This window comes from Prionailurus bengalensis, chromosome B2 (assembly GCF_016509475.1).
Source record: "Prionailurus bengalensis isolate Pbe53 chromosome B2, Fcat_Pben_1.1_paternal_pri, whole genome shotgun sequence".
In the NCBI taxonomy this organism is placed as follows: Eukaryota; Metazoa; Chordata; class Mammalia; order Carnivora; family Felidae; genus Prionailurus; species Prionailurus bengalensis.
In genome coordinates, this window is record NC_057349.1 from 46,672,865 (window position 1) to 46,688,594 (window position 15,730).

At 33.9% G+C, this 15,730-nt stretch overlaps 1 protein-coding gene across 1 annotated transcript in view; it reads right to left on the reverse strand.

The window, feature by feature from the left end:
• The window catches only part of MMUT (methylmalonyl-CoA mutase), a 36,232-nt gene that overhangs the window by 18,535 nt on the left and 1,967 nt on the right, over window positions 1-15,730 (reverse strand). The window contains exons 2-8 of the mRNA XM_043591623.1: window positions 13,584-14,008; window positions 11,452-11,819; window positions 7,760-7,917; window positions 5,831-6,002; window positions 4,366-4,614; window positions 1,249-1,360; window positions 66-181 (exon numbers count right to left, since the gene is read on the reverse strand). Coding sequence (XP_043447558.1) covers window positions 66-181; window positions 1,249-1,360; window positions 4,366-4,614; window positions 5,831-6,002; window positions 7,760-7,917; window positions 11,452-11,819; window positions 13,584-13,968 — 1,560 coding nt within the window. The 5' untranslated portion in view covers window positions 13,969-14,008. The remainder of the gene's footprint in view (window positions 1-65; window positions 182-1,248; window positions 1,361-4,365; window positions 4,615-5,830; window positions 6,003-7,759; window positions 7,918-11,451; window positions 11,820-13,583; window positions 14,009-15,730) is intronic.

Here is a 15,730-nt window from a genome sequence, read left to right on the forward strand (position 1 = left end):
AACAGGACAATTTAAGGGTTTACACAATGCCCAGAAAGCACTCAAAATATGATAGCTATCATTACCTTCTTGAGCTTTTCAATCTGCTTGTTACGCACTGATGTATTATCAATCGCCAGAACATCCACAGATTCTTCTTTTTCCAATTGGTACTTATTTACTCCAACAATCACTTCAGAACCTATCAATTTCCCAGAGGAAAATAATATGTAGATTCTATTCATAAATACTTCCCTAATAGTAATGCTCTGATCATCACATACTTTGCTTATAAGCTTAATATTTTTAAATAGTATTCTTAAATCTTAATGAAACTTCAATATAGATCAGCAAATCACAACAAAATGGGGGTGAGAGGGGAAAGAACTGGTATATATCAGATCTCTTTAAGGGAGGATTTTTATTATTCTCTCAAACTATATACTTTCTCAGAGTTTCTGACAAATCCTCTTCTACAACTACAAAATTAAAATAATAGCAGCAAATAAAGACTTATAAGTGAGAGAATTAACATCCAATAATGTTTTCAATATATTCTTGTATTTTCTTACAGCCAATAGCTTTTAACAAAAAGTACTTTTAAAATCTGTAAGTAATAAACCAGAATTATAAAGATATTTCCTTAACATAATAAGAATATATTTTGCCTCAAACTACCAGATTATTACCATTTAAAGACATCCTGCCACCCAACTCTTCTCCTTATTTCCTTTTCAGAACTCATCACAATCTATAATTATTTTTTATGTGTTCACTTGCCCATTTTCTGTCTCTTTGTTACTAAAATGTAAACTCTAAGGGTGAAGAGATCATGTCTTTCCTGTTCACAGTTGTATCCCAGACATAATACAGTGTCCCAAATGGTAAATACTAAAAAAAAAAGTGTTCACTGACTGAATGAATAAATACTCCAATGCAGAGCACAATGACTAATAATACCATCTTCAAAACGCTGGAGATACCCACTTATACACACACACACACACACACACACACACGGGCATACCTCAACACATACTCTGTACATATGCTTGCCCATATGCATACATGCATGCAAAAATACAAACAGGAAGACAGACAGATGATAGATAGATAGATAGATAGATAGATAGATAAAGAAACATCTAAGTTTCATTTTTCTATTATTTTTGTTTTATTAACTATGTATGTTATCTTTAAACAGAAATTAATATTTCTTTTTAAATACAGTACTGGATTTCACATATAAACATTTTCATTTTATCTTACCAGAATCTATTCTTGCTTGCCTTCGGGCAGCACATTCTTCAATTCGAAGTTTAGGTATTCCTTCTGCTACAGCTTTGGCCATTCCACCCATCTCTTCAATTTCATGAATAAGCTATTAAGAAAAATAGATTAATAAAACTGGAAAAGAATATAATGATATTTTTATAAACTATACAAATTTGTTACATTACATAATTACCAATATTACTAAAATCCTAAACTATTCTAGTGGTAAGTTTACTGTTTCATAAGAAAAGAATTAAGTTAACATCAAGAGCTTTTCTATAGTTAGGAGTGCCTGGCTGGCTCAGTCAGGGGGAGCATGCAACTCTTGATCTTGGGGTGAGTTTGAGCTCCATGTTGGGTGTAGACATAACTTAAATGAATAAAATAAATTTTTTTAAAAAAAAAAAAAGGAAAAATGGGGTGCCTGAGTAGCTCAGTTGGTTAAGTGTCTGACCTCGGCTCAGGTCATGATCTCGCAAATCATGAGTTTGAGCCCCACCTCGGGCTCTGGGCTGACAGGTCATAGTCTGGAGCCTGCTTTCACTTCTGTGTCTCCCTCTTTCTCTGCCTCTCCTCTGCTTGTGCTGTCTCTATTTCTCTCTCTCTCAAAAATAAAATAAACATTAATTTTTTTTTTTAAAGAGGAAAAAAGTTCCATAGAGATAACAATATTGTACTGTATATTTGAAAGTTGCTAAGACAGTAGATGTTAAAAGTTCTTATCACAAAAAAAAAGAAATTGTATAACTGTGTGGTATGGAAAGTGACTAAACTTACTCTGGTAATCACTTTACAATTCATGCATATATCAAACCATCATGTTTTATATCTTAAATTAATACAATGTTATATGTCCGTTATATTTCAAAAAAGATAGAAATTATATTTTTTTTTCAACGTTTATTTATTTTTTGGGGGACAGAGAGAGACAGAGCATGAACGGGGGAGGGGCAGAGAGAGAGGGAGACACAGAATCGGAAACAGGCTCCAGGCTCCGAGCCATCAGCCCAGAGCCTGATGCGGGGCTCGAACTCCCGGACCGCGAGATCGTGACCTGGCTGAAGTCGGACGCCCAACCGACTGCGCCACCCAGGCGCCCCAGAAATTATATATTTAAAGTTACTTCAAAAGACAACAGAAAAACTAAGATGTATATTCTGGAAGCACAAAACCTGTCACTCAAGTCTTAGGAGAAAACTAAAGATAACATCAATAGTCTTTATTTTTAGTTACTTAAGTTTTCATGGATACATAAATAAATACTCTTTAAGGAATGTATTTCAAAATGCAACTTCATTTTTTATTTGATCAGCACAATAATAACATAACTCTACTGCTACTGACACCAGCATACATCTAAACCTTCAATCACAGCCTTATTTATACATGAGGTGGTGGGAAAATGAATGGTGGAATGGTATATGACACAGCAGAAAGGAACAAAGTAAAACTTGGTTTTTTTCCAGAAGAATTCAAGAAATAAGAATTTGTGTTGAAGCCAAAGCTAAGATAGGAAGCTAAAAAGAGGAAGACTACTTGAGAATTTAGAACTATCCCTCTCCCATTCTGTCAGGACAACCAAAGCTTACATCTGCAAAAAACAGACCAAAGTTTATCTCTGTAGAAAAGCAATGGGCTATCAAACACCAAGTACATAGAGAGGCAAGGGTAAGATATCTTGATATAAAAACCTGTATTCTGAATAATAAGATTAAAGACAAAAGGCACACAGAGAAAAGAGACAATACAGGATAGAGAAGAAAACTTCAAAAAATATAATATCCTCAGAAAAAAAGATTATATTCTGTATTAATGAAACAAGTAACATAACACACAAAACATAGAAAACAAAATGAGCTTTTGGAAATTAAAAATATGATATATGAATTTTAAAGTGAGTAGAAATTTAAAGTTGACGACTCCCTAAGAAAACAAAACAGAATCTCAAAGATGAGTTATAGAACAGATAAGAACATCAGAGTATCATTCCAGGAGGTCCTTATCCAATAATTCAGAGTTCTAGAAAGAGAATGACAGAAAAAATGGCAGGGACAAAACTATCAAAAAAAATAACACAAGACAATTTTCCAGAGTTATGAGAACATGAAAAATAGGCCAGATAAAAAATGCTCACCAAAGGTCTAGTCCAATATAGGAAAAATATACACATCAATGTCCCCCAACTCAAAAATAGAGATCCTAAAACAGTTAGAAAGAAAGGCCTGAGAGTAGAAATAGCATCAGACTTCTAAACAGAAATATTAGAAGCTAGAATAAAAAGCAGATCAATGTTTACAAACTCTCAAATGAAAATAATTTCAAACACAGACTATCAACCAAATACCAGAGTAGAATAAAGACATTTTCAAACATCCAAAGTTTCATATAATTCATCCCCTATGTACAACTTCTGAGAGGTTCCTATGAGGTATCATTCAAAATAACAAGGGATAAATCAACAGAGATAGACACAGCATTCAGGATACAGATTCAACATAGCAGAGGTGAAAAGAATTCCCAGGATAATGACAAAGGTTAGTCAAAGGACTGCAATGGTCAGCAGGTCTAGAGAGAAACTAGTCTAAATCAAATGACAGCACTGGAGGGCTTCAGAAGGATGTATACTATTGAGATGTAATTATATTGGTAGTATTATGAGACAAAAGAAAGAAGAGGTGAGAATCAGCTAAAATACTAAACTACCATACTACAAAGCAATAGGTAATGACTAAAATTGATGGAATTAGAACTAGTGTATATGTATAATTTTTAAATATGGAGATAAAAACAAACAAAAAAGATGTATTTGATTCAAAGAAGCAGGAAAAAAAGCAAGTAGAAGACAAAGGACTGCTTTTTTATGTTACAGCCTTTTAATACTAATACTCTTTTTAACTCTTTGAATAAAATACTTTAATACAAACACAATTATATTTTTAAATTATGTTTCAGTTTTGTATACTAGAAGGTCAAACCTAAAATTCTCTTTTTCTCTCGAACATTTTATACATCTTGATATAAATCTATGATTTGATTTACATATCAAAATACCTAATAACCTTTATAAATCTGTAAATCTTAAAACCAAAATTTCAAAGAGGAGAAACTGACCTTCAAGGCAGCGTCATAAACATCATTCGTGAGAGATTCCATCATATAGGAACCTCCCCAAGGATCAGCCACTTTGGGAATCCCAGATTCTTCTTGAATAATGATTTGTGTATTCCTGGCAATTCGGGCACTTTTCACAGTTGGCAAACCCAAGGCTTCGTCAAAAGAATTTGTGTGCAAAGACTGAGTCCCTCCAAACACTGCCGCCATTGCTTCTACTGTAGTACGAATGATGTTATTATAAGGGTCCTAAAACATTCAGAGAAAAGCAAAAAGTCAAAACAAGGGGACAACTGATAAAGGATGCTATGATTAAGCAGTGGCTACTGTGTACTTACTTTGCCAATGCCTACATTAGGCTTCAGAATATCCAACAAATTAAGATGAATTAGTAAACAAGCCAGACCTAATAGGCACTCAATAAATGATTTGTTAATAAGTGATTAATAAACAGATGAACAATGAATCTAGATAAGAAATCTGGATTCATTCTGTTCCTGATTATGACTGGGGCAAGGCATTGGACCTTTCTGAACTTTAGCTGCCTTAGCTGTAAAAATGAGAAGGTTAAGACAAAAATGATTATTAAAATTCCTTCCAATCCTGAAATCTCTCCTTCTCCATTTATAAGGACCTGAAGCAATATTTAATAGATATATTAGTTTTTATTTACTTTTAGGTGTATAAAAGAAATGTAGCTTTAAAGTTATGAATTATTTTTAATATATCAAAATAATTTTATATGTAAAGAAAATGCATGAAAAAAGATCAGTTTTTTAATAGAATGAAATTAAATTATGCAAATGAAAATAACATTTAAATGGTATGTTTGCATGCATATTTATTTAAACTAAAATAAACTAAAATAAATAATATAGATGCACAAATTTTTAATTAGGTGATTTTATGTTAAGAATTTTAACTCTTGGGGTGCCTGGATGGCTCAGTCGGTTGAACATCCAACTCTTGATTTCGGCTCAGGTAATGATTTCACGGTTCGTGAGATTAAGCCCCACATTGGGTTCTGTGCTGTCAGTGGGGAGCCTGCTTGGGATGCTATCTCTCCCTCTCTGTCTGACCCTTCCTCGTTTGCATGCTCTCTTTCTCTCTGAATGAATAAATATTAAAAAAATAATTTAAACTCTTAAAATTATTTAAGGCGATATTAACTAAGTTGTGGTTTTTACTTCTTCCTCATCATATTTTTTCTTTACTTTTAAAAAGGTAAAACAGCACTGCATACAAGCTAACGTTTAAATGATTTTATATTATTAACCACTAGAGGGAGCCAACTTCATTTATTATAACATGCGTAAAAACTATCAATGTGCATTATGCTTTAGAATAATTATAATTTTTAAATATTAACAGATAGCTTTTTAAACCTACTTCCTGACTATGCTATCTTGCTTGTAAGACAATATATGATTTTACTAAAATTCTACACTTTAAATTATACACATACCTGCTCAGTAAGTGACCATCCTGATGTCTGACAATGCGCCCTTAGAAGAAGAGATTTAGAGTTTTTAGGCTGAAACATTTTCTCTATTAAGTGAGCCCAGAGTCTTCTCCCAGCTCTCATTTTTGCTATTTCCATATAAAAGTTCATCCCAATTCCCCAGAAGAAAGACAACCTAAAATAGTAATGTTAAGTCCATTATTTGATTATACTTAACAATCTAAAATGGAAAATAAAACTAATTGTACCACACACTAAACAAAACAGCATCCACATTTTAATTTCAAACAACTTAATCTGAATTAAAATCAAAGCATAAGCATATATACATAAGTAACTTTAAACCTAACAGATAAAAGTACAGTTTTAGGCACACAGAAGAAATAGCTGTGGTTATCTGCTTCAGGTAGAAATTATTCACTTCACAGTTGGTCTTCTATAGAGAAGAAGTTCCTCTTGTGTCTTTAAATATAGAATGAATCACTATCCAAAAATAAATACTTCAAGAATACCCAATATGTAAGTCAGGGGTAACCCATGAAGGGAATAAAACCACAAACTTGTGGTTTTGGATAGCAAGAAAGTTTTCCTGTTGTTTTGTTTTGTTTTGTTTTGTTTTGAAAGAATTATAGTATATTTGGTCTAGGAATGTATTTCTCCAATTGCCCCCAAACCCACTACTCCTTTTTATCTTATATTCTGTCACTGATTTACACATTTAGTTTACTTGCCCATGCCTAAAGGCAGAAAGGCTGTGTTTCTTCAAATAAAACAAGGTGAGCCTTAATTAAGCTAAAAACTAGTAAAATTTTTTGATATGCCCTTGGAAGAAATTGTTAACATTGCAGTCCTCAAATATTTTTCTCAGGATACTTTTTCACTCTTAAAAATACTAAAGATCCCAAAGAATTTTTATTTGGATAATATCTATCAACATTGTATATATTAATTCATTTAGAAACAGTAAACATACATGTTAACAAAAGTAACATTTTTATGAAAAGCAATTACTTTGCTAAAATAAAAAAACTGTAATAAAAAAGTCACTATTTTACATTTTTGCAAATCTAATCTGTGGCTTAAGGAAAGACAGTTAGAATAAGTATCTGCTTCTACATTCAATCTATTGCAACATCACATATCGTGTAGCTTCTGGAAAACAATGTACACTCTTGAAATAATGAAAGTGGTAAAGGCACATAAAGATTTAATACAATCATGAAAACAATTTGACCTGAAAGATCCCAGGAAGGGTTAGTTACCCTGAGGGGTCCTTAGACCACACTTTGAGAACTGCTGTCATAATATGTATGCAACAACCTCTGATATAGAGTCTATGAACTCGCTGAGGGCAAAAGTCATGTTTTTACAAATTTTATTCCCAGCACATAAGTTTGTGCTTGGCCCAGAGCAAAACTTAGCAGTTACTCATATGTCCAATTTTTAATCACCAAATTTAAACAATTCTTAAACTTCAATCAAGTATATTTTTATATAAATTTATTAATAAGCTGTTTTAAAACAGAAATGTTTAATAGCACTGTGAATTCCAAAACACTTAAATTACAAATGCAACAGAAAAAAATGTAATAGATGACTTCTCTTTAAAATGGAAAAATAAAGAATAAAAGTCAATATCATTTATATGTTTACAGTTTAATTGTCAAAATACGCCAGTTAATTGTGTTCTGTGAGCAACTGAAAAACAAGATTCCTCTCATTTACCAAGAAGTAGAGTAAAATTTAATTCTAATTTTTAATTGTAAGCAGTATTGGCTTATTCTCTTATTATTACTCCAATAAAACATAAGAGAATCTAGTATGACATTTATATACACAAATTCATTTTATCAATATATTTACTATATATTCATAAATTGGTCCTAAAAATTTTCCTAACACTGAAACAATCTCTGAGGTCAATTTACTCACCTTGGTGCAAATTCATCAATTGTCAGACCAGCTTGGAGTCCAGTTCTACAGTATTCCAACCCATCTGCTATAGTATAGGCCAGTTCCAGAATGGCATCAGCCCCTGCTTCCTGCATATGGTATCCACTAATTGAAATTGAATTAAATTTTGGCATGTGCTACATAAAATAATAAAAAATATAACAGTGAATAAAAAATTTTAAAGGTTCTCTATTAAACTCATTTTCTAAAAGACTATTATTTTCTAAATGATGTTCAACTCAGATACACTAAGTAGTCTTTAACATTAACTGAAAATATTTAATGCTTACTTTGTTATATTTAATTCACTCCTCAATTTAAGTGGTGATTCAATGAACCATTGTAAAATTTGCACCTGTTTTATTTTTCTGGTGAAAAAGAATCTGCACTAACCGTTCTTTAGAGTCAAAGTTTAAACTCTGAAATTAATTAGCTAAAAGTAGGAATGAACCTTTAGTCCGAAAACTGATTAAACATCTTTAATTCCAAACCAAGGACTGTGACCTCTTAAGAGATCCTAAGATCTCATAACTTTGGGCTAATCTTCTAAGGATAAATACATTTAAGTTTTACTAGTTATAAATTTTCTTGTTTGAAGTTCTTTTTGAAGTCACCGAAAATGACTACATACTGAAATAAAACAGGATTAAGATACATGGATTAGAAATCAAAGACTTCAATTGGATTTACTGTGATATTTAATGCTAAGCATATCCCAGACAGGTTCTTTCTTGCCAAATCACTAAAAAGATGGCATTTCTACCATTCCCCTAAAATATATTAGAGAGGGTACATAGCACAAATATACTGCCAAGCCCCAAAATTATCCTCCTTCCCAAGAATTGGCCAAATAAAATAATAAAAGCTAAATCACAGAAACTGAGTACGGTAGTTAAGAACATGGGCTCTAGAGTCAAAGTACTCAAAGTCTAGTTGATGGCTAGTGTCAGTTAACTAGTCATAAGGCTACAGGCAAGTTTCTCAATCTAGTTATTCCCTGGTTTCTTAAAATATAAAATAGAGGTACTTCCTCATGGAGTTGCTGTAGGATTAAATGAAATGACTCACCTAAACCACTTAGTATTATTCCAGTACGCAGGAAGCATTCAAAAAATGTTACTTGCTGTTGCTAATGTATGCTATGGACTATCTGTAATTTACATTTTTTAATACTTATAATTAACCAAAAGGTCTTGAAAAATGTTCCATCGCAAAAACAGTAAGGGGACTGAATTACATGGAATTGAGAGACAATTTGAGTGCATTTATTGCTTATAAATAAGAAGCAACGAAAGAAGCAGGTGCCTCTCTACAAAGAGGATTTTAGTAGCAGAATTTCTTTAAAAATAATAGAAATATTGGAATATTGGAATATTGGAATATTATTCAGCCTTAAAAAGGAGGTTAATTCTGATACATGGTACAACATGGATGAGTCTTGAAGACATTATGCTAAGTGAACTAAGCCAGTCACAAAAAGACAAATACTTTATCATTCCACTTATATGAGGTACCTAGAGTAGTCAAATTCACAGAGATAGAAAGTGGAACGACAGTTTCCAGGAGCTGGAGGGAGAGGAGGATAGGGAGTTATTATTTAACAGGCACAGAGTTTCAGGTTTGCGAGACGAAAAGAGTTTTGGAAATGGATGGTGGTGATGGTTGCACAACAGTGTGAATATACTTAATGCCACTGAACTGTACACTTCAAAAGAGTGAAGATGGTAAATTTTACATTGTATATTTTTCTACAATTAAAATTTTTTAAAAATAGAAAAGTTTACAGTTTACAAAGTACTTCAATGTAACATTATTTGACCAGTATGTGAAACCAGAACTTTTACACTTACGTAAGGATTATATAAAGCAATTTTGAACTTGCAGATGACATTAGGACCTTCCAAAAGGGGAAATGCCCAAGTACATAATAGCACAAACTAAGCAACCTGCTACCAACTATTCAATTCTCCCCTCTCTTCCCGTAATACCTGAACCGTAAATGCAGAGTGCCGATGTACAAGAACTGTACTTCCAATCTCCTCTCACTACTGTGTGTGTCCATTGAGATAGTGGAACTTTCATTTGTTCCTTCTGGAAATTCACCTTAAATCAGAGGAGCTGCCCCCCTCCCCATGCCAAACACATCCAGCCCACCTACTTCCTCAACCGTAAGGCAGCACAAGGTAAAAGGAGCCCTAATGACTGTGGAGCAACCCTACAACCAAGCTCTTGATAACCTACTTTCCAACTTCTTTCATATGAAAGAGAATCGACTCCTGTTTAGTTAAAGCTACTGCTATCTTTGTACGTGTGTTTGTCATATAAGTCAGTCAGAGAAAGACAGATATCGTATGTTTTCACTCATATGTAGAACTTGAGAAACAACAGACCATAGAGGAAGGGAAGGGGAAACAATAGTTTCAAATAGAGAGGGAGGTGAACCCATAAGAGACTCTTAAATACAGAGAACAAACTGAGGGTTGATGGGGGGAGGAGGGGAGGGGCAAATGTGATGGACACTGAGGATGCCATTTGTTGGGATGAGCACTGGGTGTTATATGTAAGCGATGAATCATGGGAATCTACCCCCGAAACCAAGAGCACACTGTATACACTGTTTGTTAGCTAACTTGACAATAAATTATATTAAATAAATAATAAATACATAAAAAACACACACACAAAACCATTCTTCTAACTTTTCTGTAAGGTTTAAAGTATTCAAAATAAAAAGTTTTGGGAAAACTGAAAAAATAAAAATAAAAAATAAATGTAATCCTGCACATAGGGTCTTGAAATTGAAAAGGGCGATAAAAATATACAATTCTATACAATATAGTTCACAGGGACAAATGAGATCTATGAAAAGACATAAAACTGCAAAGTGTAAAAGCTGAATATCAAATGAGAAGAGTAGGCAATGCTTGCAAGAGTTCTGAGGTAATAGCAATTACAAGAAATAAAAGAGATTTTTTTAAAAAAGGTTTCATGGTAGAGGAGAGACTGGCCTTTTGCCATGAAATAATACAGTCTAACTTTAAGGTAGGTAAAGAAACGGAGAGCATTGTCAGCAAGAAGCAGAGTGTAAATGATGAGGGAAAATACATATTAGTTACTCGGAGGAAAATGAAGTTTTATGTTTCCCAGTGGAGGGATTGTTGCTAAGATAGGAACACTGTAAGAACCTTCTTTTTCCACCACTCTCATTGGGGAAGATAAACCTAATACAGGAGTGAAATATCGGGACCACATTGTGGATGCAGATATAAATGACATCTTCTAATCTAGTTTCTAATAGAAATACAGCTGATATTTTGATCTCCAACTGTCAGACACAAGTGTGCACTTCAAAACTGAATCTGAACTCTGGCAAGAAACAAAGTATAAATTATGAGCCCTCCCTGATTCTGACAATTATCAGAGGATACAAACTTAAAAATAAGTAGAATACAGTAAATGTCTAATGCCAAGATTCCTATAGGTAACAACACACTATGAGTACATTGAAAGCAAAAAAATACAAACTAGCAACACACGTAAACATAAAACCCACACTCTGACTTTATACTATTATTCAGACTCACTTATCAAATTCAAATTAGGTTATGATATTTTATAAAAATTCCTGCATCTAGAGAAGGAAAGTAAAACCCACAAGAAGCAGAAAATACCTTTGCTGTATATTGGAAGATGTCAGCAATAATTTTCATGGATGGTTCTGGAGGAAAAATATAAGTATTTCTGACCATAAACTCCTTTAGTATATCATTTTGGATTGTACCAGTGAGTTTCTCTTTAGGTACACCTTGTTCTTCTCCAGTTACTATAAAAGTCGCAAGAACTGGAATAACTGCTCCATTCATGGTCATGGAAACTGACATTTTTTCTAAAGGAATTCCATCAAAAAGAATTTTGGTATCTTCCACAGTGTCAATAGCAACACCAGCCATTCCAACATCACCACGAACTCGAGGATTATCTGAATCATATCCACGATGTGTCGCCAGATCAAAGGCAACTGATAATCCCTGCTGACCAGCTAAACACACAAAGGAAAAACAATGTAGAATTAAAGAGTCTGGCATCAAAGTAAACTGATTTATGTTAACACTCCTAACGGTGTCGATTCAGCTCATCATAGGATACTTTTATAACAAACATTATTTTTATGCTTATACATGTCAAAACAAATTTAAATAAAGACATTTCATCTCCTAAACTGTTTTCCCATATGGCAAAATGTACAAACTGGGTTCCAGAACAAAAAGAACAAAACATCTCACTATCGTATGTCTATTTGAGGATTTTTTTAACCTTGTTTTTTTTAATAACTTCAACTTTGTATGTCTTAATCCCCTTTACCTATTTTGCCCTTATCTTAACAATTTTAGGTAAAAAAATATTTTTTTAAGTTTATTTGTTTTTAGAGAGAGAGCACATGTGCACATGAGCAGGGTAAGGGCAGAGAGAGAATCCCAAACAGACTCTGAGCTGTGACCACAGAGCCAGATTCAGGGCTCAACCTCAACAATCTGAGATCATGACGTGAGCCGAAATCAGAGTTGGATGCTTAACCAACTGAGTCACCCAGGCGCCCCTCAGTAAAAATACTTTTTTTTTTTTTAATTTTTTTTTTCAACGTTTATTTATTTTTGGGACAGAGAGAGACAGAGCATGAATGGGGGAGGGGCAGAGAGAGAGGGAGACACAGAATCAGAAACAGGCTCCAGGCTCTGAGCCATCAGCCCAGAGCCTGATGCGGGGCTCGAACTCACGGACCGCGAGATCGTGACCTGGCTGAAGTCGGACGCTTAACCGACTGCGCCACCCAGGCGCCCCTAAAAATACTTTTTAAGATTCATGAAAAGATCTGGCTGTTCACAAATAGTTAACATAACTTGGTATTTGTATGCTCACTTATTTTTATTCTTGTGTTTAATATGGTCATAACAAGATGTCTTGGCTATTCAAATATTCTGGAAAACAGAATTATGAACACCATGCAAAAAATAAAAATAGTTTACACTAAATATGAGATCCTCCATCTGCAATATAAATGTACAGATCCTCAAATTTAGCAAACAATATAATTTTAATATAGATCAGAAAGAAATAGTAGTTAATATGATTTTTAGAGACCTAAGTGCCAGATTGCACTAAATATATTTGTACATTACCATTTGTTTAAACCATTTAAACCATTAAACCATTTAAACCATTTCCTCTTTAATTCCTATCCTAACAACGTTAAGTAAAAACTCAAAGAGGGATGCCTGGGTGGTTCAGTTCATTGGGCATTTGACTGCTGATTTGGGCTCAGGTCACATTCTCATGGTTTGTGAGTTCAAGCCCCGCATTGGGCTCTGCACTAGCAGTGAGCGTGAAGCCTGCTTGGGATTCTCTCTTCCCCTTTCTCTGCCCCTCCCTTGCTCACACACATTCTCTATTTCTAAAAAAAAAAAAAATAAATTTAAAATAAAAAGAAATAAACTTTAATTTTAAAAAAGCTTCTCAAAGAAAAAGCCAATGTCTCTCATGTCATATGAGTTTAACTAATTCCTTTTTATGTAACATGTATGTAACTGTTATTGGCATTCAAGAATTTAGCACCCTATTCTGGATCACTCATTTTTTTGACCACGGAAGTTGAAAAACATTCATATTTCTCAGAGTATAGTCTTAACTACAAAATTATAAAGTGACTATCATTTTTACAGAGATCAACCAGTCTCCCTTCAAAAGAAGCCAGAAACAGGAAATGTATGGTTGATCATAAATATAATGTTTTGCATAAAAATCTCACCCTTAATATTGTCTTTATAGAACTTATTGCTTTCTTCCACAGTACTAAAACCAGCATACTGGCGGATGGTCCAGGGCCTAAAGGTGTACATGGTGGGATATGGTCCACGTGTGAATGGCTTCACTCCTGGAAGTTCTTCAGGTAAGTCATTGGTATCCCTGCTAGAATATAAGGGTTTTATGGAGATCCCTTCTGGAGTATGCCATATCAGGTCTTCCGGGTTTTTGCCTTTCAACTGCTTTTTGGCCAGGGCAGCCCATTCTGGATGAAGGGGTTGTTGCTGGTGCAGAAGTCTCCGCCATATAAGCCTGGATCCTGATGACTCTTTGAGCTGCTTCAGGTGATGAGGTGAAAGCAAAAGAAGCCAAGTCTTAGCCCTCAACATGATGGAGCATGGAAAACACCTAAAAGGAACACGAACTGGCCTAGAAAAAGAAGTACAGTATATATGTGTTTACAAAAGCCAAATGGGAACTATTGGTGAGAAGGGAAAAAAAGGCATTTTAGTATGATTTCATCTCTTCTTTCCTGCTTCCTATACCTGATAATTCGTAACATTGGATCTTCTTCTCCACAATTACTATCATTGTTCTAGTCTTCTAACTCAATACTTTGTTAGCTGGTTTTACTGGCCAGTCTTAGGGTCTCTAATCCATTCTACACACTGACACCAATGCAAATATGGTCATGTCACACTTCACTTAGGATTTTTCAAAGGTTCTGCATTATTTAGAGGATAACATACAGCCTCCTGATTTCTTCATTGAAAACATTTTTCACATCTACTTTATGACACTCATTGTGTTGGGTGCTGGAGATAATAATGGAGAACAAGAGAAATAGGCATTCAAGGTCTCTATGACCTGATCACTGCTTACTTGTCAGACTCATCACTGTTCCAGAAATACTGGATAACCTATAGCTCCCTGCATGTATCAAAGTTCCATGATTTGCTCTTGCTCTTCCATCTACCTAGAATGTTCTTCTCTGGCTAATCTGGCTAAGGCATCATCTCCAATACGCAGGGCTTTCTACATGCCAGGCACTGCTACAAGGGCTTTACACAGAATAGCGATTTTCATCCTCACAACACCACCAAGATAGGTACTAATGTTATTCCCATTTTACAGATGAGAAAACTGAGACACAGAAGAGCCAGCATTTAAACCTAGGCAGCACTAGGTTTCAAAGTCCTAGCATTTAAATAATATATTCAAAGGTTTTCCCTGAACTCACATGCTGGGCTAAATGACCTCCTCAGTATTCCATACCACAGCACTGTTTCTCTCTTTAGACATCTGTCATCTCCCACACTACAACATATTAAAATACTGTTTTTAACTTTTATATAAAATATATTAAGGTGTATAAAATTATACACATATATACATATTTCTCTGCTAATTTATTAACTGACCCAACATTAGAGCCGTATATTCCTAATAACTAGCACAGTCTTACACTAAGTGACTAAGTCTGATTTCACCATTTTACACATAGAAATTAAGATCCAGAGAAATAAATGCGTAAAGAAATTGGATCAAAATTCCACTGTTCATCTGAATTACGTAAATACTTGCTAGAGTCATACAGCTTCAACATATAGAGCCTAGTATTTTAAAAGGTTTGGGGATGCAAATTTTATTAATATATTCACCATGCTCTATAATGTATAAAGCAACAAGTAAAGTGAACTTAAAACTCTATTTTCTATACCATCTCTTACCTATCAATTTAATGAAACTTAAAGAAAAATAAGAATACTCAACATTTGTTAGAAGGTTCTGAAACAAAAGAGAAACCACTGGTGGGAATATAAACTGCTTTAATTACTTTGGAAAGCAAATTGGCAATATGCACAAAAAGTGTCAGGACTGATTATGTCATTCCACTGAGGAACAACACTCCTAGGAAAGTTACCATATAAAAATGCATGTTTCCTATAGTTTTATTTGTAATAAAGAAAATTTAGAAACATCTTCAATGTCTAACAATGTAGGAATAAGTGAATAATAGTATATACAAGTGATAGAATTTTACATAGCTATTAAAATATATTTAGAAAATGGACAAAACCAATTTTTAATGTCAGAAGTCAGAAGAGTGGTTACTTATGGCAGCTAGTACAGAAAGCGAACAAAAGAGGT